This window comes from Corapipo altera, unplaced genomic scaffold (assembly GCF_003945725.1).
Source record: "Corapipo altera isolate COAL_440 unplaced genomic scaffold, ASM394572v1 106, whole genome shotgun sequence".
NCBI lineage: Eukaryota > Metazoa > Chordata > Aves > Passeriformes > Pipridae > Corapipo > Corapipo altera.
The window spans coordinates 250,447-277,175 of record NW_020885019.1 but is presented as its reverse complement, the minus strand read 5'-3'; the positions used below and the strand labels follow the sequence as shown (position 1 = coordinate 277,175).

General features: G+C 53.9%; 1 protein-coding gene across 16 annotated transcripts in view; it reads left to right on the top strand.

Moving 5' to 3' along the window:
• The window catches only part of MEF2D (myocyte enhancer factor 2D), a 100,849-nt gene that overhangs the window by 47,045 nt on the left and 27,075 nt on the right, over nt 1–26,729 (top strand). For 14 of the 16 annotated variants that reach the window (XM_027667790.1, XM_027667781.1, XM_027667784.1 and 11 more), the window contains 2 exons: nt 13,626–13,921; nt 20,056–20,259. In XM_027667790.1, coding sequence (XP_027523591.1) covers nt 13,868–13,921; nt 20,056–20,259 — 258 coding nt within the window. In that variant the 5' untranslated portion in view covers nt 13,626–13,867. Of the gene's footprint in view, nt 1–201; nt 305–11,335; nt 11,416–13,625; nt 13,922–20,055; nt 20,260–26,729 lie in introns of those variants that run through there. The other 2 variants (XM_027667789.1, XM_027667786.1) reach the window with 2 other exon arrangements.

Here is a 26,729-nt window from a genome sequence, read left to right as displayed (position 1 = left end):
ATCAAAACAAACATAGACAAGGAAGGAAAAGGCAGCAGGCGTGGGCTCAGATGCAGGATCGGTGCCTGTCCCGGGGGATGAATCCCTTTGGGACGCTCGCGCTCACGGGTCCCCTGTGGCAGGGACGGTTCCAGGGGTGACAGTGTGCGGGTGGAGGGTACTGCGGCCGGAGCTCTGCTGTGCCGGGACGGGGCCGGCAGTTGGAAGTGGACGTCCCAGCCCGGATCTGCGAAAGCAAACAGGAAGGCGAGTGGGGAGCAGCTGCCGTGTTAACTCGGAGGTTATTTATTGTGGTTCCTCTGAGGTTGGTACCGGGGGTTTTTAACACCCTCCTGCTCGGTGCCGGATCCTCTTGGCCGGGGCTGGATGCCCGGTGCGGCGGGAGCTCACGCCAGCCACAGCGGAGGTGAGCCGGGTACCACGCACCGGGCATCAGGGGCGGCAGGAATGTCACACTGGGGCTCTCTCTCCAGTTCCTTCTCCTCCCTTGACTATTTCTTAAATGCTTAGTTTGCTCTAGAGCCCAACCTGGCCCAGGTGGAGGTGGTGGGGGTGGATGTGACAGGGCTGGGACCAGTGCTGGGCTTGGCTCATCCTAGAAAAAGTTTTCTCTGTTCAGTTTTTTTCAGAGGTTTTTGTGCTGTTGCTGCTTTGGGGTGAGAGTTAATAATACTGATAAATTGCTTATCCACACCTGTGAAAATGGAGGTGTGGAGCCTGTAGGAAGGGGGTCAGCATTCTTCAGAAGTGTTTTTAGTGTTTCCCTCCCTCTTGGGAGGGAAAAGTGTTTCCCTTCCCAGGTGTGCACTGCCCTGGCTCCAATGCTCATGGATGGCTTGAACACAACCAGGGCCGGAGGCCAAACTGCACTTTGGGCTAAACACAACCCTTTACCCATCACTGGGAGTGGATGAGGCAGGTTCTCCCCTCTGCTTGACTTGGGGGAACTTGTCACAGGGTGGTCCTTGTTGTTGCAGGAGCTACTACAGAGTCCTGGAACCTACTACAGGAGTTTGGAACCGAGTGGCTGCCCACAATACTACCCTGGGCTGCAGAGCCCTTTCCTCCTCCTCCACCTCCTCCTCCTCCTCCTCCTCCTCTTTTGGGCAAACAACCCATCAGGGCAATTATTTATTGACACAGTTTTACATCCCCACCCTTCAGCAAAACTTTTGACTGAAGTATTTTCATTTCTACCTGCAGACTTGTGCCTCACTCTTTCTCTTCCCCCCCCCTTTGCATGTATGCATAAGAAACTGCCTTATTTGAGTTTTTTTCCCGATATTTACCCTTTTCCAAGAGGGATCGTGGCTGATGTTTATCCGTGACACTCCTGCACTCATGATGGCTCTGCCCTTGGGATACATCTCCTCTGTGCTGCAGGAGCATCCCAGTGGCTTTGCTGCCATCCCTCATAATCCAGCTGGAACCCATGACCAAGCTGTTGGCTTCAGCCATAGCCGTGCACCAGCGGTGCTCCAGTGTGGGACTGTTGAGTGTGCCAGACCTGGGTGCTTCTGGAAAGTGCCAAATCTTGACATTTTTGGCAGTGGCTGGGCATCCCCATTGCTCTCCTGACCATTTCCCCCATGGTTTGCTGGGATGTCCTTGAGGGGCACATGGGCAGCGTCCACACCCCCAAAGCACAAGGCTGCCAAAATCAGCACCCTTCTGACACATGGCTTTTGGTGCAGCTGCGGAGAAGGGCTCAGCTTGTTGGGGACCTTCCCCCCACCTAAATCCTCCTTGCTGAAACACAGGCTTTGGGGTTAAAAAATTCCCTTTTAAAAACAGAATACTTTTCTCCACTGTTCCTGGAGGTTGTGTGCCGGGATGAGCTCTGGATGAATCCGTCTCTCTCTAGTGGGAACCATCACCCAGTGGGTCTGTCTGCGGCTGCCACTGTTGGCCATGGGGCTGGCAGACGTCATGGCCTCACTGCAGTGGCCTGACTGCTGCCAGGGAGCAGAAGGACAGGATTTGTGTGCCTGGGCCTAGAATGTGCGTCCTGTGAGTGAGTAGCAACAGCTGAGAGCCAGCTGTCCTGAAGGATTTCGGCTGCCTGATGAGCCGGATCCTCACCCCTCCGGCTTGCTGGCATGCAGCTCAGGATACATGTGGGTGCAAGCTGTGTCTGAGCTGGGGAGCGGGGCTGGATCCTGTCCTGGCTGACAGCAAAGCCTTTGGGTGCAGTGGGCATCCCCTGGTCCCAGCAGCCAAGGGTCATGCTGGGGACAAGGGGCCCTGATCTGGTTTGTGCCCTCCTCCCCACCCTGGCTTTGGCTGCAGCAGCTCTGGGCACCCCCGGTCGCTCCAGTGCCTGGGCTCTGGATCAGGAGTGCTGGTGGTGGCTGATGTTATTTGTGTGCCAGGAGACACTGTGTTTTCAAGGCAGTGCAGGGGAAGAGGAAGTTAGACCCGTTTTTGCCATGGGGCATCTTGTCCTGGTTCCTTCTGTTTGCTTACAGTGAGTTCAGTTTGGGTTTGGTGGCAGCTGGACCGCAGTCCCTGGGCATTGGTGGCTCCTCCTCTCACACTTGGGCTGTAGATCTTAGAGCCAAGCGACGGCTCCTCATGCCCAGGGCCTTGAACCCAGATAACCTAGCGCTGGGTTTGGGCCTTTGTTTCCTTTATTCACTGAAATAGCACTGTCTGGTGGTGAGCTCCCAGGTGTTGGATGGCAGTGCACTCCGAGTGTGATCCTGTGGCTACAGACCAAAGTGGGGTTTTGGGAACGTGTAAAGGTGGATTGGCATGTCCACCTCTGAGAAAAGCAGATAGCCAGGATGACAATTTTTGTGGGTTTGTTTCCAGGCTGGAAGTGCCGGGGACAAGTCGGAGCTGTGATAGTTGGGATGCAGGCAGAAGCCTGGTCTTGCCCATTCCTGGTGGTGTTGGCCTGATCTTTCCCATCTATCACTCCAAGGCACTCTAGTGAGCTCTGCTGCAGCATCACCCTCCCCATAATCAGCATTGCCATATCACTGACAAATTAAGTTCTTTTTCTTCTTATCCTTCTCGTGGTCAAGTGGAGCTGGTGACCACCGTCTCCTTCCCCAGTGATGGGAAGCTTCTGGCTTCTTCACCAGCTCCTCCACACTCCAGTTGAGTCATGGATCCTGCAGCCCCCGAGGAACCTGGTGCCTCCTGCCCAGGAGCTCAAGATGTAAACCCTGATGGAGAGCAGTATCTGCTTCTCTGCTGTCTCCATATCTTTGGACCCGACGGAAGCGACAGTTGCCTTGGGCATGGATGCAGTCAGCAGTCACTAGATGCAAATAAAATCAGCAACCTCGTGACTTTGGTCATTGCAGCTGTTACTCACCAGTGCTTGAGGGTGAAAAATCAACAAAGAAGTGGTTTTGGGAGGCTGGTTTGAAAGATCTTGGTGGCCCTTGGGAAAGGACTGAGTCTTTGGGAGCAGCGCTGCCGAGGTCACGCACTGGGAGGGAGGATCGTGTTAGAGGGCTGAGCTCTGAGGTGGCAACTGTGGGCCTCTGTCCTCTCAACAGCCCTGGCTCCCAGACTGAGCCTACACTGGGCTTTGGGTGCTGGAGGATCTGCAAAGCTGCTCTGGGGTGTCCCTTCCTGGTTGGGGACAGGGCACGGGGTCTCTGAAAGTGGGGCTGGGCTGGGCTGGGGATGGAGATGAAGACAGGCTGAGAGAGCTGGGGCTGTTCAACGTGGAGAAGGGAAGGCTCCGGGGAGACCTTAGAGCCCCTTCCAGTGCCTAAACGGGCTCCAAGAGAGATGGAGAGGGACTTTGGACAAGGGCCTGGAGTGACAGGAAAAGGGGAAATGGCTTCCTACTACCAGAAGGCAGGGTTAGATGGGATATTGGGATGAAATTCTTGGCTGTGAGGGTGGTGAGGACCTGGTCCAGGTTGCCCATAGAAGCTGTGGCTGCCCCTGGATCCCTGGAAGTGTCCAAGGCCAGGTTGGATGGGGCTTGGAGCACCCTGGTGTAGTGAAGATGTTCCTGCCCATGGCAGGGAATTTGGAACTAGATGAGCTTTAAGGTTCCTTTACACCCAGACAATTCTAGGATTCCATGATTTGTACCACACTGCTCTTGGGCAAAGGGACGGTGACAGCAGGATGCTCCAGGCTGGCTGCAGAGGACACATCCCCAATCCCTGTGCCATTGACATGGGAGGGAAGAGCAGTGTTTCCTCTGGGACAGTTTCACTTTCTGCCGTGTCCCACGGGGCTGCCCGTGGATTTCCGTTGCTCTCGTGGATGGCCCGGAGCAACAGTCAGGTCTCATGGAATTTCCCCTGGGTAAAACCCACCATGGGAGAGAGTTGTCCCCTCTGCTGCTGGGGGAAATCCTGTCCCCTTCATGGAGAGCCCCTAAATTCCCTGCAGGGAGGATTTTGCCCTGATGCTGCTGAGCTGCCCCTGGGAGCCTCACTGGGTCACAGTGGTGGGATCCTGCCCCCTGTGTGTGAGCTGAAGGCAGTGGTTGTCCCCCTTTGGCCTGTTGTGTTTTGGGACTTGCAAGTCATCAATGTCCTTGGTGACCACAGTGGTGATGGTGACCGCCGTGAAGGTGCTGGCAGCAGGATCCGTGCTGAGCTGCACCGGGACACGGTGCACCCTTGGGATAGGGGTGGTGTTGGGGGTGTGGGGAGCCTTGGCTGCACCCACGCCCCAGGTTTGCATCTTGCCATGCTGTTCATTGACAGAGAAAACCCCTCAAAGTGAGACATTGCTGCCATTGGGCACTGAGGCTTTTCCTGGGCTCAAACCCCCCACCCCAGATGGGGAGGCAGCTCTATGAGCAGCAGAACTGGGTGGACCCAAAAACTGTAGCGACATCCACTCTCTCCATCCCTTCCCTTTCCTCCCTGTGGCCTCAACACCAGCAAAGTCCCCTCTATGGGGCTGGTTTGGGGTGGAGAGCTGCTCTTGCTCCCCACTGGTGCGAGGATGGCTGTGACGGCCTCCAGATTTATGAGCGCAGGATCCGACCCCGAATTCAGCTCCCTCTCCTTCTCATTCTTTTTTTTTAATGAGTCAACCTCTCATCTGTCATATTAAACCTCCTCATTACCAGGTATCTAAATTTTGCTCTGACAATAGTGACAGGGGAAGCTGCGATCTCATTGCCACGGCGCAGGGCTCTGGGGAGCTGGCAGGTGGTTATTTCATGCCCTGCAGGGAGCCGTGGGGGTGGGCGACGGAGCCGGATAATGGGCTCTCGCTTCCCATCATTTAGAAAACCCTACTTAGTGTAGAGGGGAAAATTACCCCCAGTCTCCAGCTCTGGAGCTGGTTATGGATAACCATGGGGTAAGGGGAATGGTTTTTGGAGGGTCCGGCTGCTCCTCCCTGGGGGTGTAGGGTGGTTTGGGATGAAGGGGTGGGATGGGCATGGAGGATGGATGGGGGCCGAGGGTGGGTGGGGCTGAGGGTGGATGGGGACAGAGAGTGGATGGGGGTGGAAGGGGATAAAGGTGGCCGGGGATGAGGATGGATGTGGATGGAGGGTAGATGGGCATGGAGATGACAGGGCTGCCCTGTGCAAGCAGTTGGTCCCAGCCAGGGAAGGGGATGCTGTGCCCATGTGGGGGTGCCCCAGCTTGCTGTGCACACCCAGGGAAGCCACTGAACTACCTTAGAGACCAGAGCCAGGCTCGGGGTGATGAGTGACCCCCGCTGCAAGGATGCCACTGCCAAGGTCACTGCTCAAGGTCATGGGACTTTTCTGGCAGCTGCATCAGCCTTTGGTTGCTGTTCCCAGGGTGCTTTGAAGGTCACTTTAGCAAGGGGCTGTCTGAGCCCTCCATTTTAACGCTGAGCCTTGCAGCAGCTTGTCCCTGCTAGTCCCTCCCTGCAGCATCTCCTTCCAGGAGAGAGGACCAGCTGCCACCCTGGGAAGCCATGTAGCATGAGGGGCTGCAAGTCCCTGCTTGTCCTGGTCCTGTGGGCTCTTCCTCCTGGAGGCCATGTCCTCACCTTGACATGGGGTGACAATGGTTCCTTGGTTGACTTTTGACCAAGGTCCACGGGTTTGCCAGTGACCTTGCCCAGGCCTCCTGCCCGGCCTCCCTTTTCCATGTCTCCTCCAACCTCTGCTGGCTCTGGCCACGCTGGCGGTGCAGAGAAGGTCACCAGCTGTCCCTGCTGCCACCCAGCCTCTGCAGAACACATCCCCAGCCTGGGACGTGCTCCTGGTGTGGTGGATGTGATGGCCTCCCTGCGGCGTGGGATAAAACCATGGGATTTAGGGTGCAGGGGACCAGGGTGCCTGGTTTGGGTGCTGCCTCCAGTCCTCGCTGGTGCTGACACTCTTATTTGTGGGTGTTGTCTGGGTCCACACTGGCACACGAGCTGTAGGGGAAGAGAAGATCAACTCTGGTTTAATAATTTCCTCTAAATCCTTTCTTTCACCCGCCCTCGCACAGCAAATGCTGGTTCTCCAGCATCGTGTCAGGGCTGTGCTGTTCCCCAGCCTCTGCCGGGCTTGGCACCGCGCGAGGTTTTGTTACAGCTCAGCGGAGCTGGTTGCGCGGTTGGCATCTGCTTTTCTCCAGAGAGCGCCTGAATCTGGGTCAGGAATATATGTGTCTTTTTCAAATTCCTTGGGGGCCTGACTGGATCCAGCCTCGCTCCTGCTCCCCTCAGCTCCCAAGTTTTGTACCTGCAGCTGGCAGGACCGATCCTGTGCAGGCAGGAGGAGCCGAGTTTGGTGCCCATCTTGGGGAAATCGGGGCCCCGCTGCAGGCATGAGGTGTGCAGGAGGAGCTCTGCTTTGGCACCTGCCAGGCAAGCGGGATTTAGCCCCAGGGAGGGTCAAGCAGCCGCATTTCCAAGCGGAAGGTTTGCTCTGGAGCCGTATTTTGGACTCCTTCCTCTCCCCTCCCCCTGCCTGCATCTGGAGGCTCGACACAGGAACCCAGATAGCATCATCCTGAAACCAGAATAGAAGCCTTGGAGGAGACTTGAGCATGTTTGTGCGGTTTTGATCTCGGTTTGTAGATAAAGAGGTGCTAAACAATGCTAAGCTGCCGAGTTGGAGTCCCTCACGGTGTGTGCAGCGGGGCTGGTGAACTCGATGGCAGCTGCCTGTTGCCCTGCTGGGGACATCCCCAGGCAGGTACCACATTCCTCCATGGTGCCACATCCCTCCAGGGTGCCACATCCCTCTGCTGGGGCTGCTTCTACCAGTGCTGCCCCCCATCCCGCAGCAAAGCTGGCTGCGAGTCCATCACCGGGTGATGGCTGGCACCACGCAGGTGCCTTTGCTGGAGAGGAAGACCAGTGTTAACATGGTACAGGCACTGCATTTTAGGGAAGAACGCTTTTCCCCCTCTGCAGAGGAGAAGGAAGTTGGTCCTGCAGATCCAGAAACCACCAAGAAGGAAACTAAAAGTCCTTGGTGTCAGCATGGAGGATATGTTAAAAAAACAACAATTAACTCACAAAAGGCAGTGAGAAAGGAAACAGGAAGGCAAGAACTGCAGTTAAACAGACGGGTTCAAGAGGTGACTTGAGCTAAATCCTCGTCCTTAAGGGAAGGGATCCAGCCCTGGTCGTGGGTGGGGAAGTGACTCTGTCAGTCTGTGCGGGTGCAGGACTCGGTAGCCTCGAGCCGAGGCTTGGAGACCTCGGCTGCGGTTCTGCTTTATTTGCAGTTGCTTTTATGGCTCTTTGCAGCGGGTGGGGAGTCAGAGCTGTGCCAGGGGCTGCTGGGGCAGGGCAGCCACACTGCACCTCAGCTCAGCCGCTCCTCCTGGTAAGAGCTGCAGGTTTGTGGCGGGGAGCAATGCAGCAGGGCAGGGGGGCAGCTCTTTCTAAAGTATCGTTGCCACCGTGAGAGCATCACTGCTCCCTCCCTCTGCTTGGCCCTTTCTCCCACACCCCAGCACAGGGTGGTGAAGGGCTCGGCAGTGGCTCGGCGTGGTGGGCGTAAACCACTTCCCATGGCAGGCCGAGCTCGTGGGCTGGTTTGCAGCACAGAAATCCAGCACTGTCATGGGCTCACCCCCACAGAGTGGGCAGCAGATGAGGGGGGGATTCTGCCCCTCTGCTCTGCTCTGGTGAGACTCCACTGCAGTGCTGCCTCCAGCCCTCCAGCACAGGAAGAATGTGGAGCTGCTGGAGTGAGTCCAGAGGAGGCCTTGGAGATCCTCTAAGGGCTGGAGCCCCTCTGCTATGGAGAGCTGGGATTGTTCAGCCTGGAGAAGAGTCCTGTGATACCTTAGAGCCCCTTCCAGTGCCTAAACGGGCTCCAAGAGAGATGGAGAGGGACTTTGGACAAGGGTCTGGAGTGACTGGACAAGAGGGAACGGCTTCCCACTGCCAGAGGGCAGAGTTAGATGGGATATGGGGAAGAAATTCTTGGCTGTGAGGGTGGTGAGACCCTGGTCCAGGTTGCTCAGAGAAGCTGTGGCTGCCCCTGTATCAAGTGTTCAAGGCCAGGTTGGATGGGGCTTGGAGCACCCTGGTGTAGTGGAAAGTGTCCTTGCCCATGGCAGGGGAGTGGAGGGGGGTACCCGGTGGGGAAGACCCCATCTTGCTGCATTCAGTCCTGTAACTCTCAGTCAGCCCTTTGACTTGATGGAGCCAAGTAAGGACAAACCCACCTTTGAGAGAATTCCTGCAAATCCTGGGTAAAAGGTGGATTAGTCCTACAGTAAAAGCATTGGGTACCTGGGCAGAGCTGGGTTGGGCTGTGCTCTGCCTGTCACCTGCATTTCTCCCTCCAAATTGGGGCTTTCTGTGCCATGATCAGATATCCTCCCATTCACCTCGTCCATCAGATGAGCTGCATCTTCACAGGGCAGTGTTTTATTTCTTTCCCTTTTCCATCCTTTCTTTACCCAAGCTCCAACTGTCCTTTGAAGCTGCTTTTGCAGGTTTCCTCACAGCCAAGGACATCCCCATGGCGCCAGCCCTGGTTTGGGGATGGAGATGGGGGAAACGTCCCTTGAACCAGTGCCATGTTGAACCCATCCCAGTTTTGCTGTCACCCGTGTTGCTGGCTCTGCTGTGTGTTTCTGCACAGGCACGAGTGGACTGGGGAGCGTGGTGCCACACGCCGGGAAAAACAAAGAGCTCTAAAGGCAAATACATTTTTGGAAAGGATGCATTTATTTCCCTTTATTTATCTTCCTAAAGCTTTTGGATTCATCTTTTTGATCTTCCCCCTGCAGCTGCACGGCCAAGGTTTGGTTTATCTCAGCTGACATTGTGCTGAGAGCACACGGCTTTGCAAGGCGGGCGTTAAGGAAGGGCAGCTGAATTCCTTTGCCCTCGAGAGGAGCAGTGTGTTGTGCTAACTTTAGTAAGGAGCAACTAAAAAGGGATGCAATAAAAGTATATTAAAAATAGCAAATGGCCATAGAAAGTGGATGTGAGACTTTGAGTGTCCCTGCTCAGAAACATGGGGCTGTTCAGGAGGAATGGAAAAGTGACAAATTACAGAGCGGTGCAGAGCACCCCACTGCTTGTGCAAAGCCAAGGCGAAGCCACTTAGAAACAGGTAGAATAGATCAGAAATATGTAGGTAAAAAAATACAGAAATAGAGACTTAGAAGAGTTATCAGCTCCCCTGTGTCCCCAGCTCTTGGAGCTGGGGATCCAGCCCCCCAAATTCCTTGTTTTGTAAAAACATCTCCCAGCTGACATTCCTCTTTGCTTTTTCTTTCTTCCCCCATTTGCAAAATGCTAACTCTGCTCCCTCGCCCGTCTCTCCAATTTGGAGCAATTTACTGGGAGCCGGGGATGAATTACTCAGCACAGAGTTAACCAGCACCTGCTCGGAGTTAATTGGCATGTGTGCTAATTGCTGTGATAGTCACACTTGTGCGAGTGCGGGGGGGGGGTGTAGGGTTGATGTGCGGGCGCTGGCGGCTGCCTCTCTCCCAGCGCTTCTTGCTGCCTCCCCGGGGCGATGCTGAATTTCCTGATCCTTGCCGAGATTCCCTGCGGCGGAAGAGGGACAGGGTGGCTTTTTGCCGGTGCAGTGCCAGTGGTTTGCTTTCCAGCAGGTTTGTAGGTCCCTTTCAATGCCCTTGGACCTTCCTCTCCAGGCTGTAGCGTTTTCCTTGGAAAACCAAGCTCAGGAGAAGGAAGCTGCTATCTGAGAAAGAAGATGTTTTAATGACTGGGGTTATTGTGTTGAATAAAATCACCTGCGGCCCCAAAGGTTGAAAGTTATTTAGGAGCTCAACTCCTTTTAACAGTCCTGTGCTCTGGGTGCTTCTCTACATACACGTTCAGGTGCTTAAATTCCACCTGATCATGGAGGGGAGGAGGGTCATGGGTGATCCTGATGCCTTGGGTTGGGCAATCAGGGACACAGAGCAGTTTGGTGGTGAAGGAGAAGGAGCTCCAGGGGCAAAGGGGGTGCTCCTGGGTTGGGGCTGAGCCGGCAGTGGCAGTGCTGGCATGGGGGGCAGGAGGAACAAAGGCAGCTCTCCAGGTTTCTTGCACTTCCAGGTGCTGATCAGAAACTCAAGCCTGTGGTTGGACTTTCTGAAACAGCCACCTGGGCAGGAAACGTGAAAATACCTGGGTTTAAAAATATGGTGGGGAAAAAACCCCAACCTAAAAACAAATAAACCCACCCCCAAACCCCAACTCCAACACCAGGAACATAAAGAGAAAAGGGAGGAGTTTGAAATCCCCTCTGTGGAGTGCATTTGGAGGGCAGCAAACATGCCTTGCTCTTCTCCATCCCTCCTCTTCGTCCCATCTGATGGTTGCCCTTGCAATGGGGTGTTTTCCTTCCCATGCAGGGGAGAAGGATCAAGACCATCACATGGCAACTCCTTTTCTCCCCATGATGATGAGCAAGAAACTGTTAAGTTGCCTTTTTCTTGTGGAGAACTTTACTCAGTGGCATGAGCAAACCCCGAGGCTGGGACAGTGGTCCCCATCCAGCCGAGGTGCTGAGGATGCAGGATTTGGGATTCAGAGCAGCAGGATCTGGTTTGGTGGTTGAAAAAGGGGATTTGAATTGAAACATTTGGGGTTTATTTGTGGCCCAGGGAGGGGAATGTGGTTTGAATCCCGCTGCTCCCATGCAAGAAGCGTCGGCTCGTGCAGAGGTCAGGGCAGGCATGAGCAGCATTGGGATCTTCTCATCCCTACAAATATCCCATCTCTTTTCGAGCACTCTGGAGCTTTTGGCTGCAATAGCATCCTGTGAACAAGTCCCACAACGAAATTGTGTTAAAATATGTTTCCTTTCACTCAGTTTAAATTTACTACCCGTTGTTCTCCAGTGTTTATTGTTGCTTCTGGAGAGTTCCTCTTTGGTTTGGACAGTAAATCCGCCGTCTTTCAGAGGGTTTCTCTGTCCAAGAGCTGCAGCACTCGGAAAGAATTAGCATCTTGCCCTGGGTCCGGATGTGGAGCTGTTGCTACTTCGTGCTGCTGCTGGCGGTTTTGAAGATGCTGAAGGTGAATATTTTTCAACCAGTCTAAAGAAATGGCATCTCTGAAGGGAAAAGTGGCAAAGCAAACCCGGCAGAAATTTCCTCCTCTGCCAAAGCTCTCTATGCATGCAAAATGCTCACCTTGGCCTCGAGCCTTGCGCTGTGGACTCTGTCCCCTGAGGCCTCACAGTGAGGGAAACACTGAGCAGACACTCCAGGTGGATGTAACAAAAGTCCTCATTTTCCTTTTGGCTCTTCCCGTATCACCAACCTTTGAGGGATAATCTTGTGGCAGCCCAGCACCTGCATTCCCTGCTTGCTGGTGCCAGCCAGGGCAGTGGTGCTCTGGAACTGGCAATGCTCTGAGACCAGTGATGCTGTGGACTGGTGATGCTGGGGCACTGGTGATGCTCTGGGACTGGTGATGCTTTGGGTCTGGCAGTGGTCTGGAACTGGTGATGCTCTGGGGTCAGCGATGCTCTGGGACTGGCAATACTGTGGGACCTGTCTTTTTGAGGCTGCCCACAGAGGGACAGGGAGCTGAAGGACATCCCTGGCACTGGCTCAGCATCCCCCGTGGTGACAATGCTCCTCACAGCCGGACGGTCCCTCCCATTTGCTGCTGGGAGGGAAACACTCACCAATTTTGAGAAATAATGGTCCAAGCAGTAAATGCCATCCCTGTATGGTCTGTCCTTGCAAAGAGTCTTCCTGGGGGGATTTACAAGGGGAAAAAAAAAGCAGGTTTTGCTACCCTTTGTCTCTTCAGTCTCCTTCCTGTGCTTCCTCTTGCGCATCCTCCCTGAAGGGCAAATGGTGGATTTTGGGGGTGGGGGGAAAAAGTCTCCCCATTCTCCTGTGGGCTGCTTAAACCTGCACTAAACCATAGAAGACGGTGCATGATGAATAATTTTACCGAAAAAAAGATTAAGCGACTCACATGACTCAATGAACCCCAAAAACAAGTGTGGAAGTGAGACCATCAGGGCTTGTTTGTTGTTGAAACATGGTCTGATGAGAGGGCAGAGGACGGGGCCAAGGTCCCTGGGGGCCTTCAGTGTGGCCTGAGGGGGCTCTAGGGTGGGAGAGGAGCAGGAGGAGCTCGGTCAGGGTTGCCTGCGGCTGCTGCAGTGCATTTGGGATGAAGGGATAGAAGAAAAAGCTTTTTTTTTCATGCTTTTTGTAACAAGACCAAGAGCTGGGACTGCCAAGTCAAGGCAGATAGGAAGCTATTTTGGGACTGGCTTTTCCCTCTACCCGGGTCTTGGCACAGGGCACCTCGCCTTAAATGCAATGTTATCACTGCTGTTATCCAGCCGCTCGCAGAGAGAGCTGGGAGAAAAACATACCTGTGGAAAATGAACTGGCTGAAGTTCCCTCTTTGTCCCCCTCGCTGCACTGCAGCACATGCTGAGAAATGGGGGTGAAATGGGGTTGGGAGGCTGTGTCAGGAGGTGCCCTGGTACATCTGGATAGAGCCTCTGGCATCAGGGGATGGAGGTGCCCAGGGGGGCTGAGTCCCTGCCCTGTGATCTGCTGTGGGATCCCAGAGTGAGGCTGCAACCATGTGGATGCTCTGGGATCTGTGGACTCACCCCTTTGGGAGAGCTTAGGGTACAAGATATTCCCGAGTCAATCCACTCCCCCCCCCCCCCAGATCAATGGAAACATCCAATGTCTGGCTGTGGCTGAGCTCAGTGGAAGGCCAGGCTGTCTCAGCTGCCTTCAGAGTCTTCCTTTCTCATAAGAATTAGGTTTCTGTGCCTGGTTATAAGGTTTTTTTAAGTAATCAAATAAAGATATTTTAAAATTCCAAATTGAAGATTAGTGCAGAAATTGGAGACGGATTTAAATTGCCCGAGCTAATCACCAGCCACTCGACTACTTATGACTTTATTAAGAGAAAAAAAAAGTCTGGAGTGTCACAGAGGAATAATGATTCATGGGCACGTTGCTGCCGTCTCCTCCTCCTCCCTGAGCATCGCCATGCCCGGCCCACACGTGTCCTGTAGCGCGGGTGCTCTTGGGCTCCGTCCTTGGGGTTCTTCAAGACCAGGTTGGATAAATCCCTCTGCAGCCTTTCTGGTCCCAGAGCTGAATGGGAGGAAGGACCAGAGACCCCCATGGCCTGGGGAGTGGGATCCGCACCGGCGGAGGGAGGATGCCAGGAGGGCACTGGGTCCTGGGTGCGGTTTGGGAACAGACTGGCTCACTCCTGTCTCTCTCCTTGTGCAGGTTTCTGAGCAGCTGCTGACGGCTCAGCCCCGCTGGATCCGGCCGCACACGAGGGTACCATGAACTGAGCACGGAGACACCCAAAACTCTCTTTTTTTTTTTGTTTTGGCTTTTTTTGGGTTTGTTTTCCACCCGTGAAAAAAGCCCCTCGACGCTCTTTAATGAAAGCGTTTTGAAGCGAGTTACTTCTCCCCTCCCCTGAGCTGAAGTTGTCCCGGGTCTGGTGAGGATTTCCAGAGAAGATGGGGAGAAAAAAGATCCAGATCCAGCGGATCACGGACGAGCGCAATCGGCAGGTCGGTGCTGCCCCTCCTCACCCCTTCTCCTCCTGTGCCATTGGGGATTTTAGGGGTTCTGTTTCAAAACCACCCATTTCCATCTCATTTTGGGCCACTGGTGCTGTTTTATTCCCAACCCATAAAATAAGCAGATGGGTGAGACTCGGCGCAGGGGCTGGATCCAGGCAGATCCTAGAACCAGGCAAACAGCCCCGTTGCACCACGGCCCCCACCCAGGCGTTGCTCCTCGCCTTGGAGCTCCTCACACCATTTCCATCTAAGTGCTTTTCCAGAAGAAAGTATCTTCTCCACTTAGTTAGTTCCCTTTTTGTTTTTTTTTTAAGTCTTGCAGAAAATATATTTCAGTTGACATTTTCCATGTGGTTTTTCCAATAAAAAACAGCCACAACAAGTATCCATTTTGCTGAACGCAAACAACCCAAATTATTCCTTTTTTTTTTTTTCTTCTCAATTGAAAACTTACATGGCTCCACGGTTTTTTTCCTTGGGCTGTGTTGAAGCCAAGCCCGAGATACGCATGCATGTGCATGTGTGTAGGAATGCATTTGTGTATCTCAGAGGGAAAAAAAACCCATCAGGTTTTTCCCAAATTTCCGTGTTCCTTGAGCCGGAGCAGCGGAGCAGCAGCTCTTTGCTGGCCCAGGTTTGCTCTGGGATGACTCCATCGGTGTACTCCCCATAACCACAAGACTTCCAGGCAGGTCCCTTTGCTTCTTGTGCTCCTGGAGTTTGGCTAAGCAGATCCAAGCCTCTACCCTTAGTCCAGCAACCTCCACACCCCAGAGTGGCCTGCCACACTTCTTTCCTGATGCTTTTATTACGTAAAAACAGAAAAAAAAAACCAACAAAAAAAAGTGTGGATATATTCCTAATGCTTAAAGAGTGGCAAATAACAGAATTGGATGAACCAGTTTATTGCTCTGCAGCAGAACAATAGGAAATGGCAGGTTTTCCTCATTACAGCTTCATTTGAGGGGAGGGGGCTGGGACGAAGATCAAATGGGCTTTGCTAATGTCCCAGTTGCTCCTGGCACTGTTTGTGTCCATAATGACGAGGAAACGGGGCCTTAGGGGTTTTTAAAGGAGCCAGGCTGTATTTTATGGGGCAGCACTGCAGGGGGGAGCGAGGGATCCACAGTGACTGGAGCCCTGTTGGAAGTTCAGACAAATGGAAAATATTTGGTAATGCTGGAGGGGGGTGGCACAGCCTGGCCCTGCTGGATAAGGCTTCGGGAAAGGAAGGAGGCACTTCTCTGCCAGAGACAACAGTCAAGGTGGTAGGGCTGTTTTTGGGGGTCTTGCTGCACCAGGTGGGATTTGGCAGCAGTAGTTGCTCTGCCCGGCCGGATGCTGTGGCTTTAGCGTGTCTCCCATGTCACGTGTTCTCCCCAAAGCCCAGCTCCCTGGGCTGGGGGACATTGGTTTTCCCTTGGCAGCAGCTGCAGCCCTGGCTGGGCTGGTTCTTCCAAAACCCAGTATGGGAGCATTGCTCCCCACCCCAGCACGGCACGTCTCGCTTTGCTTCCCAAAAACCCAGCCCTGTTGAAGTTGAGTGTCAGCAAAGCTGCAGCTGTTTAATTGGTCATCAGCGCAGCTTTGCAATCAGTTACTTTCGCTGCTCCCTTTCTTTGGGAAACAAGGACACACCAGGAAGATGGGACATTTTGTGAAGGGCTGCTCCAGACAGTGGGTTGCTGATCTGCTCTATCCACCACAGTGGGAGCTGTAAAGGTGGTGAGAACCCTCCTGTTCCACACTGTACATGAGCAGTGCCAGGATTTGCTCCCCAGAGTCAGAAGTGTCCCCTCTTACGTCATCTCATGGAATCATGGGATGGTTTGGGTTGGAAGAGACCTTAAAGACCGTTTTGTCCCACACCCCTGCCATGGCCAGGGACACCTTCCACTAGCCCAGGTTACTCCAAGCCAAATCCAACCTGGCCTTGAACACTTCCAGGGATGGGGCAGCCACAGCTTCTCTGGGCAACCTGTGCAAGGGCCTCACCACCCTCACAGGGAAGGACTTTTTCCTTGACATCCCACCTAAATCTCCCATTCATCATTTTAGAACCATCCTCCCTTGTCCCATCAATATCTGCCCATGTGAAAAGTCCCTCTCCATCTTTTTTATAAGCTGAAAGGCCGCAGTGAGGTCTCACTGGAGCTGCCTCTTCCTTCTCTCTCCCATTGCCTCCCTCTCCGGCTGTTATTGCGGATCAGGATGAGAGGCGTCCGTGCGTGTGTTCCCGCTGTGGCTGTGGGCTGTTGGCTAAGCTGGCTTAAACCCAGTGTCTGGGAGCATCCTCAGCCCACTCCTGCCTCCACGGCAGCCCCCGCGCTCTGGGGGCACGCTCGGCTCTCCGGTGCTCTCCAGGAGCGGAGCAGCCCGGCACTGATGAATTATGGATGGGGCTTTGTGCTGCGGTGCTGCTGCTGGAAATGTAGGGCTGGCAGCTCTGTGCACCATCCTCGGTGTGCCCGGATGGCTCCCACGGCACCTGCGCCTGTCGGGAGAGGGAGAGATGAGGAATGGGCGTAGTGCGGGGATGTGCTGGAGAATGGTTGTGCGAGGAGCTGGAGGCAGAGCCGCTCTCGACACCTGCGGTTCTGCTTGTGCTGCTGAGGATTTCATCCCTAACTGTGGTTTGAGGGCTGCTGAGGCATCGTGAACCTCAGGGAGAGTTAAGGCTGAACAGGGGCTCTCCAGAGCCTTTGCTGTGAGGTGAAGCTCTTCCCTTGCATCTCACACCGAGCCTGCGGCATCAGTGAGTTTGACCCTGCTCATGTCCCACATTCTGCCTTTCATGGGGGCACAGACCACAAACCCACATGGAGGCTCCAACAGCACGTGGAGTTGCTGGAGTGGATCTGGAGGAAGTCACGGAGATGCTCTAAAGGCTGGAGCAGCTCTGCTCTGGAGACAAGCTGGAGCAGCTGGGATTGTTCAGCCTGGAGAAGAGAAGGCTTTGTGGAGACCTTAGAGTGCCTTCCAGTGCCTACAGCGGCTTCAGTAGAGCTGGAGAGGGACTTTGGACAAGAACCTAGAGAGACAGGACAAGGAGGGGATGGTTTTAAACTGAAAAGGGGGAGAATTTAGGTTAGATATTAGGAGGAAATTCTTCTGTGTGAGGGTGTTGAGGCCCTGGCACAGGTTGCCCAGAGAAGCTGTGGCTGCCCCATCCCTGGAAGTGTTCAAGGCCAGGTTGGATTTGGCTTGAAGCAACCTAGTCTCACTGAAGGTGTCCCTGCCCGTGGCAGAAGAGTGGGACAAGATGAGCTTTTAGATCCCTTCCAACCCAAAGCACTGTGTGATTCTGTGAATTACAGCAGCAGCCAAAACCAGGAGACGAGAGCAAGTAAGAGTCACTAATGTCATTAGAGGAATTACTGGAGAGGATTTGCCACGACAGATCAGGCCATCAGTCCTTCAGGGCCAGGCCGCTGACTCTGGCAACCGCCAATATGGTTTGCATCAGGGGAAAGGCAAAAATCCCCTGCTAGTGTGGGGCAGTAATTCCTTCCTGACCCCTTTGGTGATCGGCTTATGCCCTGAAGCATGAGATTTGATTACCTTCTTAGACTTACAAGGTTAATTCTTCTAGATCGGGTTCGTGCACGGCGTCAGGGGAAGGTTTGGGGTTTCTGTCCCGGGTCATGGGTGGATGCCCAAGGCAGCATTAGGTGATGCCTTTGTGTTATGTGATGGCTAAATGGTAAATCTTTGCTTTTCTCTGGAAGAAGTAAGGGTGCCAAGACAGAGGAATGCTCCTCTGCCCTGTTCCTGTCTGCAGAGGGAATATCTCCTCATCTGTAGAGGGATAATTTGGTGCTTTGGGTTCTGCTCAACTCTGCCCAGGTTGCTGGTTGGTTTGGGGAAGGTGACCCCACACTCAAGGGCAAAACCCAAACCAAGCTTGTTCCTGGTCTTCATTGCCAAGAGCTGCCCCCTTGCTCACACGCCTCGGCCTCACCCTGTTGCCTCTGATCTCAGTGGATGAGAGGTCTCGTGGTGCTTGGCAAGGTGTATTTTGGTGAGGTATCCCCAGCACTGGCAGCAGCAGAAGCAACCACCCTCTGCTGTTCCCTCTGTCTTGGCAAAGACATGGTGTGTTTTCCTCTCAGGGGCTCCTCGGGCTGCTTAGAGGGTGAGTCAGAGCTGTGGGGCCGTCCCGGCGGGACAGTGAGGCAGGTCGTGCCAGGCTGTGGTGCTGCTGGAGCTGCGGCAGAGCACCCGGTCTCTGGTAGGGACGTGGGACCATAAACGCTGCTGCCACAGTGCTGGGGAGCCCTGGCTTGGTTTTAGTGCCTGTCCTGCCATGGAGGAGCAGAATATCAGCTGACCATGCGGCTACTGGCTGCTGCGTGGCACTGCCGGCTCTTGGTCTTGGGAGCAGCCGGGTCCAGCACCTGGCAGCAGCGATTTTGGGTGGCCAAGAGGCCCAGGATGCCACCGAGGAGGGGAAATTGCTGATGACCCCAGAGCTGGCCCTCAAGTAATTTAATTTGCGTCAGAGCGTGCCAGGGCTGGGGCAGCGCTGGCAACGTGAGCACCAGTGCTCACAGCCCGGCTGCAGCGAGAGCGGGCGCACGTGGAGGGTGCAGCGGCGCGGGGTGCCAGCCCTGCACTTTCCAGGGGATGAGGCGATTAGAGCCGAATCTCGTTACTGCTTAATCATCTCTGGGAGATGGTGGGGAGGGGCAGCAGCTCCCTGTGCCGAGCGTGCCCAGACCTGCCCCTGCTCTGCCCTCCCACCACAGGCGGGGGCACGGCTCTGTCTCGAGGGGTGCAGGACCCCGGGGGGTGTGTGCTGGGTGCTGTGGCAGCATCGTGGTGGCACTGCTCCTCAGCGCTGGCATGGGCTGGGAAGCTCCATGTTGAGCTCTTTGGACTGTTGCTGTGACGCCACTGACTCGGGTTGAGCAAAGGCAGCAGCCTCCTTCACTCTCCTCCCTCAGCTCTGCACATTAAAGCTGTTCAGCTGCAAAATCGATGCTGTGGTGGAGGCCCAAAGTGGGGTCGAGCCCTCCCGTGCAGCGAGGGAGCAGCTCTCGGCACCCAAGGGCATCTCAGCTCGACTCCAGCCCTTCACCCGGCAGCTGCTTCACCCCCAGAGCGATGCTTAGAGCAAAACTGTGACCTCCTGCCTTTTATTGTCTTTTTCTGCTTTTTATTTGCTGAGAGGGCATTGGCCAAGCATCGCATCTTCCCCAGCAGTGTGCCACGTGTTCTGGAGGGGTGAGGGACCCTCAACAGCTGTCTGCACTGCAGCAGGGACTGGGAGCCCCAAACCAGCTCCCTCCCCTCCAGCTGGGTCCCGTTAGGAGCGTGGCAGCAAGAGCTGAGCGTGGGCTGGGAATCGCAGCCCAATGTCTGCCCGGCAGCTGGAGCGGGTGTTGGAGCCAGCACCCAGTTTGGCCCCGGGCCCCAGCCAGCTCACCAGGATCAGTCCTGCAGAAACTGCCTCATTACCCAGCATCTCTGGTGACAGCTCAAGGCAGGGCAGGTTGGGGGACAGGGGACCCCAGTAGGCAGGCAATGTAGAAAACCCCCCAACAAGGTTTTGGGGACAGCAAGAGGGAGCACGGGGGGCTCGGGGTGCCCTTGGGGAAGCACAGCCTCCCAGGAGAAGTGGGGGCTGGTGAGCAGGATAGTGAGTCAAGGGTGGGGTGGGCACCCCAAGGCAGCTTCTGGGTGCTGAGCCCCCAGCTCTGCAGCCCCTAAGGTTGGGTGCTCACAGTGCTACTGCGGCAAGCGAGGACGAGATCTCCATCACTTGAACATTCAACTTAAAAACTGCCGAGAACCCGCAGCCCCCAGACAGATGGCAGCTCTGCTGGGGATTTTGCTGAAATTTATTTTCTCTTGATTTGGCAATATGTGATTTCCAACGCTGATAATCATCTTTGTGCTTGTGAAGTGTCTGCTTTTGGAGGATCCCAAAATAGGCAGCGATATGAACTGGTTGGAAGAGGGGAAAAAAGAGAGGAGAGCTTGGGGTTGGGTCCATTTGAGGAAACTGCCCTCCCTTTCCTTTTGCTCTTTGTCCAGTGGTCATTCCATTTGTCTCTGGGAGGTGTCAGGTCTGTGGCAGCATGGACAGAGTTTCTGACCACGGCTGTCCTTGCTTTCAGGTGACCTTCACCAAGCGCAAGTTCGGCTTGATGAAAAAAGCCTATGAGCTGAGTGTCCTGTGCGACTGCGAGATCGCCCTCATCATCTTCAACCACTCCAACAAGCTGTTCCAATATGCCAGCACCGACATGGACAAGGTGCTGCTCAAGTACACTGAGTACAACGAGCCCCACGAGAGCCGGACCAACGCAGACATCATCGAGGTGAGGCCACCCGTCCGCTCCCCGGCTCTGCTGTTGTGGTGGAGCCAGGGCTGGGTCTGGCACCCCACCGAATGCAGGAGGTTGGTGCAGGGTGGGGATGGAGCGAGCAGACCTTCCACACTCAGTGCCAGATGGATTTTGCATCCTTTTGGTTCAGCCTACAAAAGTACTCCATTTGGGTGGTAGAGTTATGGTAGAGTTATGAAGCTGTCTCGAGTTATGTGTTGACCTGCTGCCTTGAAACTGAGGTGCAGGTTTGCTTTGTGGGACTTTGCTGTGGTCCAGGCAAACCACGTGTTTGGAGGCATCTCATGGGGTTGCTGCAGTGGGGTGCCTGGTGCAGCTGGTGGCATTGCCACAGCCCAATGTTCTGACAGACACAGTGGGGTTGTGGGAGGGCACGAGGAGTTCAGATGAGAGGGACCTTGGGCGCCTCTAGTCCAGCCCCTGCTCAAAGCACGGCCGAGCTCACGGGTTGGTGGGGTTGCTCAAGGCTTGTCCATCTGTGTTTTGTGGGTCTCCAGGGATGACCCAACCAAGTCCAGTCTGACCCACGCCTGGCACTGCCACTGACACGTCCAGACGGTGCTCATGCCAAGGCTGCTCTCTCCAGTCTACTGGCATTGCAGGAGATGCTCAGCTGCCATGTGCTGTCAGTGCCCCTGTGCTGGCCCTCTCCACTGCTTTGTCTTCATCCCTGGTGCTGGCAGAGCATCACCGGGCCCAAGCACACGGTGTTTGGCTCACACAAAGGTGCCAGCGGTGCCTCAGCCATTGGTCACATCCACGGAGATAGAGCTGTGGGGTCATCAGATGCCATTAAATCTGGGCAAACGAAGGGCTTGGCTGGGTAATTAGCAGCATTACGGCATCAGTTAATGCCTGCAGAGCCGCTGGTGACAGAGCGGAGCCCTGTGCTGCTGGAGGAATCGGGCTGAACCACTTCTGCCTTTGAATCCCTTTGGTGCGTCTTGGCCAGCATGCTCAGGCTTTGATTTCATGAAGGAGAAGGGAAAAAACCCAACCTGCCCCCTAAATCTTGCTTTCTTTTTTTTTTATTTTCTATGAAATGTGTCTTTTTGAGAGGTTTGGACTTGAGGTTTTCACCTCGTTGTCCATCTAGTTGAGCCATGGCCAAGCATCTGGCAGCATCTGCCTTCTCTCGCTGGGGTTTGGAGACTCTTCTGCCACCGCACAGTTGCGTAGGGGCCTTAGAAATGGTTCAGAAATGTCCTTTTTGGCCCATTTGAGCCAGGTGATGCCCCTTCTCTCTGAAGATGCTGGGGGTTTGCAGGCGCGTTTCCCTGCCACGCTCGCCAGCGCAGCGTCTCCGGGATGCTCAGACTGCGGCGCTTGCAGTGCCGAACAGATTTGTCTTGGCCTAAAAATACCGTAAACATTTTGGGCAGCGTTCTCTGTTCCCGTATGGTCCAAGATGCAAACACTCCCAAGCCGACAAGTTACACACAGTCCTTGGCACCCAAAGAAACACTGTGTTTGCACCACATGAAAAGCTGGATCTGCATCCAAAGCCAAGGAGAGGAACATTGGGAGCGGAAGGATATTGGTGAATGGCAAGAAAAGGAGCCCAAACACACTGGGCTCGGCACATCTTGCTGGCAGAGCCGTCACGGAGCGAAACCCACAGGGGTGAAGGCAGGTCTGGAGGCTGCTCAAGCTTCCCTCCTCATCTTCGTCTTGTCTTGGAACAGGGTTAGGGCTGCTTTAAGATTTTTACCGGTTTCTCTCCCACATCCATACCCCCAGGAGACCATTCCTGCTCCTGGTACTGATTTCCATTTCCCCTCGCCCAGGTCAGGTCCCACCAGCCCAGCTGTGTCCCCACTGCACACAAACCCAATTTATCTCATGTTTCTTGGTGTCTCCCAGTTGAACGTGACTCCCGGAAAGTATCTTCACATTTCAGAAGTTTCCTGTGTTAAGCATTTAGAGACCATGAAGGTTGAGGCTGGGAATTTGTCACCAAATATGATTTTAAGTGGATTTCAAGGACCCACCTTCCCTGTGATGCCCACAGCCCCTTCCTGCTGAGGGATGCAGCTCTGAGGGACTCTGGCATCATCTCAGGAAGGATGAGGAGCAGCTGGGACCTGGGGGAATCAAGGCAGAAGCCTCCTGATTTTATTTTCCTGGTGGAGGGGGAGTGGGCGGTGGCTCCAGAGGTTGGGCACTGTTACCACAGCTCAGGGCAGGACAAGTTGCTCTGTCCAAATTATGTTTTAAAACAACAGTAAACGTGAGGATCTCCTGATTTTTGGCTGTGGGGAGGGGCATCTGTGTGGGGAGCACTGGAGGCACCCCAGCCTATGCTGCACAGGAATGCCCTGGAGCAGTTTACCCCCCTGGATATTTAGCAGGAGGCAGAGCTGCTCTGGGATGAGCATACACAGCCCTAGTTCAAGAGGGGTTCCACACCCCCCGACTGCCTTTTGGGGACCATCCCCCATGGGGGCATCCCTGTGTCTCAGCCATACCAGGGCTCGGCAGTGGCTGTCGTGAGCGGGATTCAGCCACGCAACCCCTGCGGCTTCTCCGTGCCCAGCAAAGTCCTGGCTGTTGGAAGCTTTTAAGTCTGAGAAAATCTCTCTAATGCAGAAAGGGGGGTTTCCTTAATCAGGCGGGGGACAGCTGAGCCCCCAGACAGGCACGCTGGGTGCCACGTGCGCGCCCGGCCTGGGATCACGCCGGCTTTGCTCCTCGCTGTCGCTTCTCGTTTCCTCGCAGCCCGGCTGACGTGCCAGTTTCTGATAAGGGACTTGGGCAGAGCAGAGCTCACCGGGCACTGGGATGCTCCACAGCCAGTTAAAGCCACACAGCCATTTCTGTCCTTTCCTTGGCTGAATGTTCTGGAGGGGGGCTGATTTTTCCCTAATTCTCCTTCCTGGAGTTGTCATTCCCCAGGATGTGTAAAATCAGGCATTTTGCAGGATGCTGGGGAGGTGGCAAAGTACAGAGGCAGCTGCCGGTGTCTCATCTTCATCCTCATCCTCATTCTCATCCTTATCCTCATCCAGACTTCCCCAAAGCCCAGGGTGGTTGAGTCTCCCTCCTCTAAGGAAGTCAACCACATCCTGGTCAAGCATCGTTTCCTCTCACATGTTCTGCATTTCATGCTGCTCTCTCACGCTCTTCAGGTTGGAATTGTGCTCCTGTGTGAGCTGGGATCATGGGAGTGGGAATATTTCCTGGAAAAGAAGGACCTACAGTGGATCCTGATAGAATGGGGGTCCTGGGGGTGGCAGCGAGAGGGGCAGACAATGAGCGAGGTCAGTTTTTGCTGTGGGAAGTTCTCACCCTGGTTTTCTCCTCTGAAAATTTTCTACTCGGAAAGAATTGCTTTTAAGTCTCTTGTATATGAAAAATAGTCGTGTTCCACTGGCTGCAGCCCAGTGACAGAAAGGTTTCCTGAAAACCTCTTTGTATCTTCTGTTTTTACCCTGGCAAAGAGAATGACGAGGAATGAGAAGGAAAGCTCTTTTCTAAAAGACCTTACAGAGATCCCGAAAACAGGAATCTTTGGGTTTGATTCCCGCTCCAGTAGGATTGTTTTCCTTTTACATCATCTTAAAAAGCTAAAAATGTGGGACACACATTTTTTTTGTCAAAAAAAAATGAAAGAACCAGCAGCCAATGCCTGTATGGCTGATAATGGCATTTTGTTGTCCCAAACCTCTTGTTGAGCAGCAGATTGCTGCGAGCTGGGCTGCCTTGGCTCGTGTCCTGCTGCGACTCGGGCCCTGGTCACTCACCGCCGCCGGTGCTTCCCGTCCCACCGTGCTGCAGATCAACCCTGTCCTTGGCTGTGCCAGCTCTGGAGCTCGTCCCCTTCCCCTTCCCTGCAGCTCCAGCAGCCCCTCGCTGTGGCCAGGGTTACAGGCAGGGTTACAACAGGCTTGGGGCGGGGATGACAGCGCTGCAGCAGCCCCTCACAGCTCAGGATGCTCCAAACCCACCCAGGCAGGGAGCTGTGGGTCTCACAGACAATGAAGTTATGACTGATTTTAAGAAGTTGGTGTCTGGGAAGAGCAAGGAGACCAAGGTAAAGCTGTGTTGGGCACTAAATATGTTAGACCACAGAGAAAGACCTTGGGAAAGGCAAAGGGCAATGCTGTGAGCTGTTTCAGGGTCTAGGTGAGCAGAGCCACGTCCACCCCATTCCACTGCTTTCCTTGACAGCCTTGTTGAGGAAGCAATCCCTGGGATGATTTCATGAGGACTTGGAAATGGCAAAATACTGCAGCAGCCCCTCACTCATCCCTGCTCTTGGTTTGGGTGGCGAACAGGGGGCAGAGACAAGGGCACTGGGAGCTGTCTAAAACATCCAGGCCTCTGTGTTATTGCTGCAGGTTTTAGAAAGGAGAAGGATGTTGTTGCTTGGCTGAAACCTCTTAAAAATTCTGTTGTGAGGTTCCCTCCTTCAAAGGTCCCAAGGGATGGCCATGGCTTGTCCATTCCCACAGCTTCTGAACCTGCCAGCAGCTGTTGCTGGAAGAGAGGAGCTTCCAGGGATGTGAGGGATTGCTTTCCCAATTCCCAGCCAGGGATGGGAAGGCAGAGGTGTGAGGTCCAGTTCCTGTCCCTGCAAAAGGAATCGTGGCGAGATGGCACAGCCCCTGAGACACTGGAGAGTCTCCCCAGCACCCAGCCTCAACCCTTCTGCTGATCATGGAACGACTTTTTCCATTTTGCCTCTGAAAGAGAAAAAGGAAAAAACTCTTTTTTTTTTTTAGAGAAAAACTCAACTTTCTGTCTTTCAGCTGCATCGGTGAAACAAAAGGTTTTGGAAAAAAAAATCCACAAAAAGCAGTTTAAAAAAAAAAAAAAAAAAGAAGGCAAAGCTGTTCCTTCCCCACCAGCAGTGCCTCTTCCTCTTTTGGGCCATTCTGAGAACAAACAAGGACACATAAAAAAAATAGAAAAATAGTAGGGAAAAGTCCTTGGGAACCTGCAGAATGAGCCCTGGGAATGTCCCGTTCATGGCAGTGACTCCAATTCTCACTGCCTTTCTCTATAGAGGGACAGCACAGGAATTTGTGGTACCAGGAATTATTAGGAATATTATTGTTAGGTATAAGAATTATTCAGAATCATTATTATTAGGTAATTAGTTAATAGTTATTAGGTAGCAGGAATTACTGGTAATGCCAAGCAGAGTGTCAGATGCCACTGTGGCCGGGAGCGAGCCTGGTCCTTCACTGCTGGAGCTGGAGCTGGACGAGGACATTTCCCTTCTGCGACTGAATCCAGCAACGAGGGTGAAAATGGCGCCACGGAAGGAGTAATTTTAATGGAAAATATTGTGAAAAGCTTCAGCTGGATGGAGAACAGGCTGGGGGTGGGGGTGGTGCCCATTGCTTGGCCGTGGCCACCTGGCACAAGCATCCACTAAGCCAGGCTTGCAGGAGAAGTGGAGCCATGTGGCACCAGTGCTGTGTGGACCAGTGCCGAGCATATCCTACCCACGGCGTTCCCAGTCTTTCTGAAGACATCCTGGTTTTTATTCTCTCCAGCAAAACTTCCCCTACAAGCCTTGTGTTTCCCAGAGCTCACAGGTAGTGGAAGAGCCACTCCTGAACACACTTTGGCCTCAGAATGGAGATGCTTATTGCTGTTTAGGAAGACAGAGAATTGTCAAGACTTTTTTTTTCCCCCACTGCTGGTTTTGGCATGAAAAGGGACTGAGACTTCCAGGAAATTCTGTAGCTTTGACTTCTAAAAAAAACTGAGTTGGCAAGTGCTGGTTCCATCATAATGCCTGATTGCTTTTGTTATGTTGAAAATAGAGTGATTGAATGTGGATCTCAACTGGCTGCTGAGCACGAGTGAGGGACTTTGGGGTGTCACTGTCCCTTGTGCATGGCCCAGACGGGCGGTCACTGGGCTCCTCCTAATGAGGAGATGTCTCCTTGTTACCTTGGTGCAGCAATGCTGGGGACCTTTCCTGCTCGTGAGTCCAGTCTTGGCGTGGGGTTTGCTGCCCAGTGTTGTCACCATCGCCCCCCTGTGCCACCCCCAGCAGCGCTCGCAGCTGTCACTGTGCCACATGCCCTGTCCTGTGATGCTCTTCCCGTGGCACCTTTGTGTTTGGTAAATGCCACCCGTCTGGTTTTGTCAAGGATGAGCTACTCTTTGCTTATAATTTTGGGTTTTATTTTTCTGTTTGTGAGCAGGTTTTCCCTGGTTTTTGCAGTAAAGCAGAGAGCATTAAGGTTTATTTCCCCTCCATGATGTGGTACTTGTAGGTGACAAATGTGCCTGAGCTGGTGTGGGGCCAAGTTCAGCTCCAGCATAAACAGAGCCTTTGAAAGCAAGGAAGTTTCTCTCCATTCCTCCCTGTGCTGTAATTCCTAAATTAGAGACACCCTGTCATCCAAACCTAGGATCTCTATCCTAACTTTTTGACCCTGTTGAGGTCAACAGCATCTTGGGGCCATGGTGTTGATTTGTGC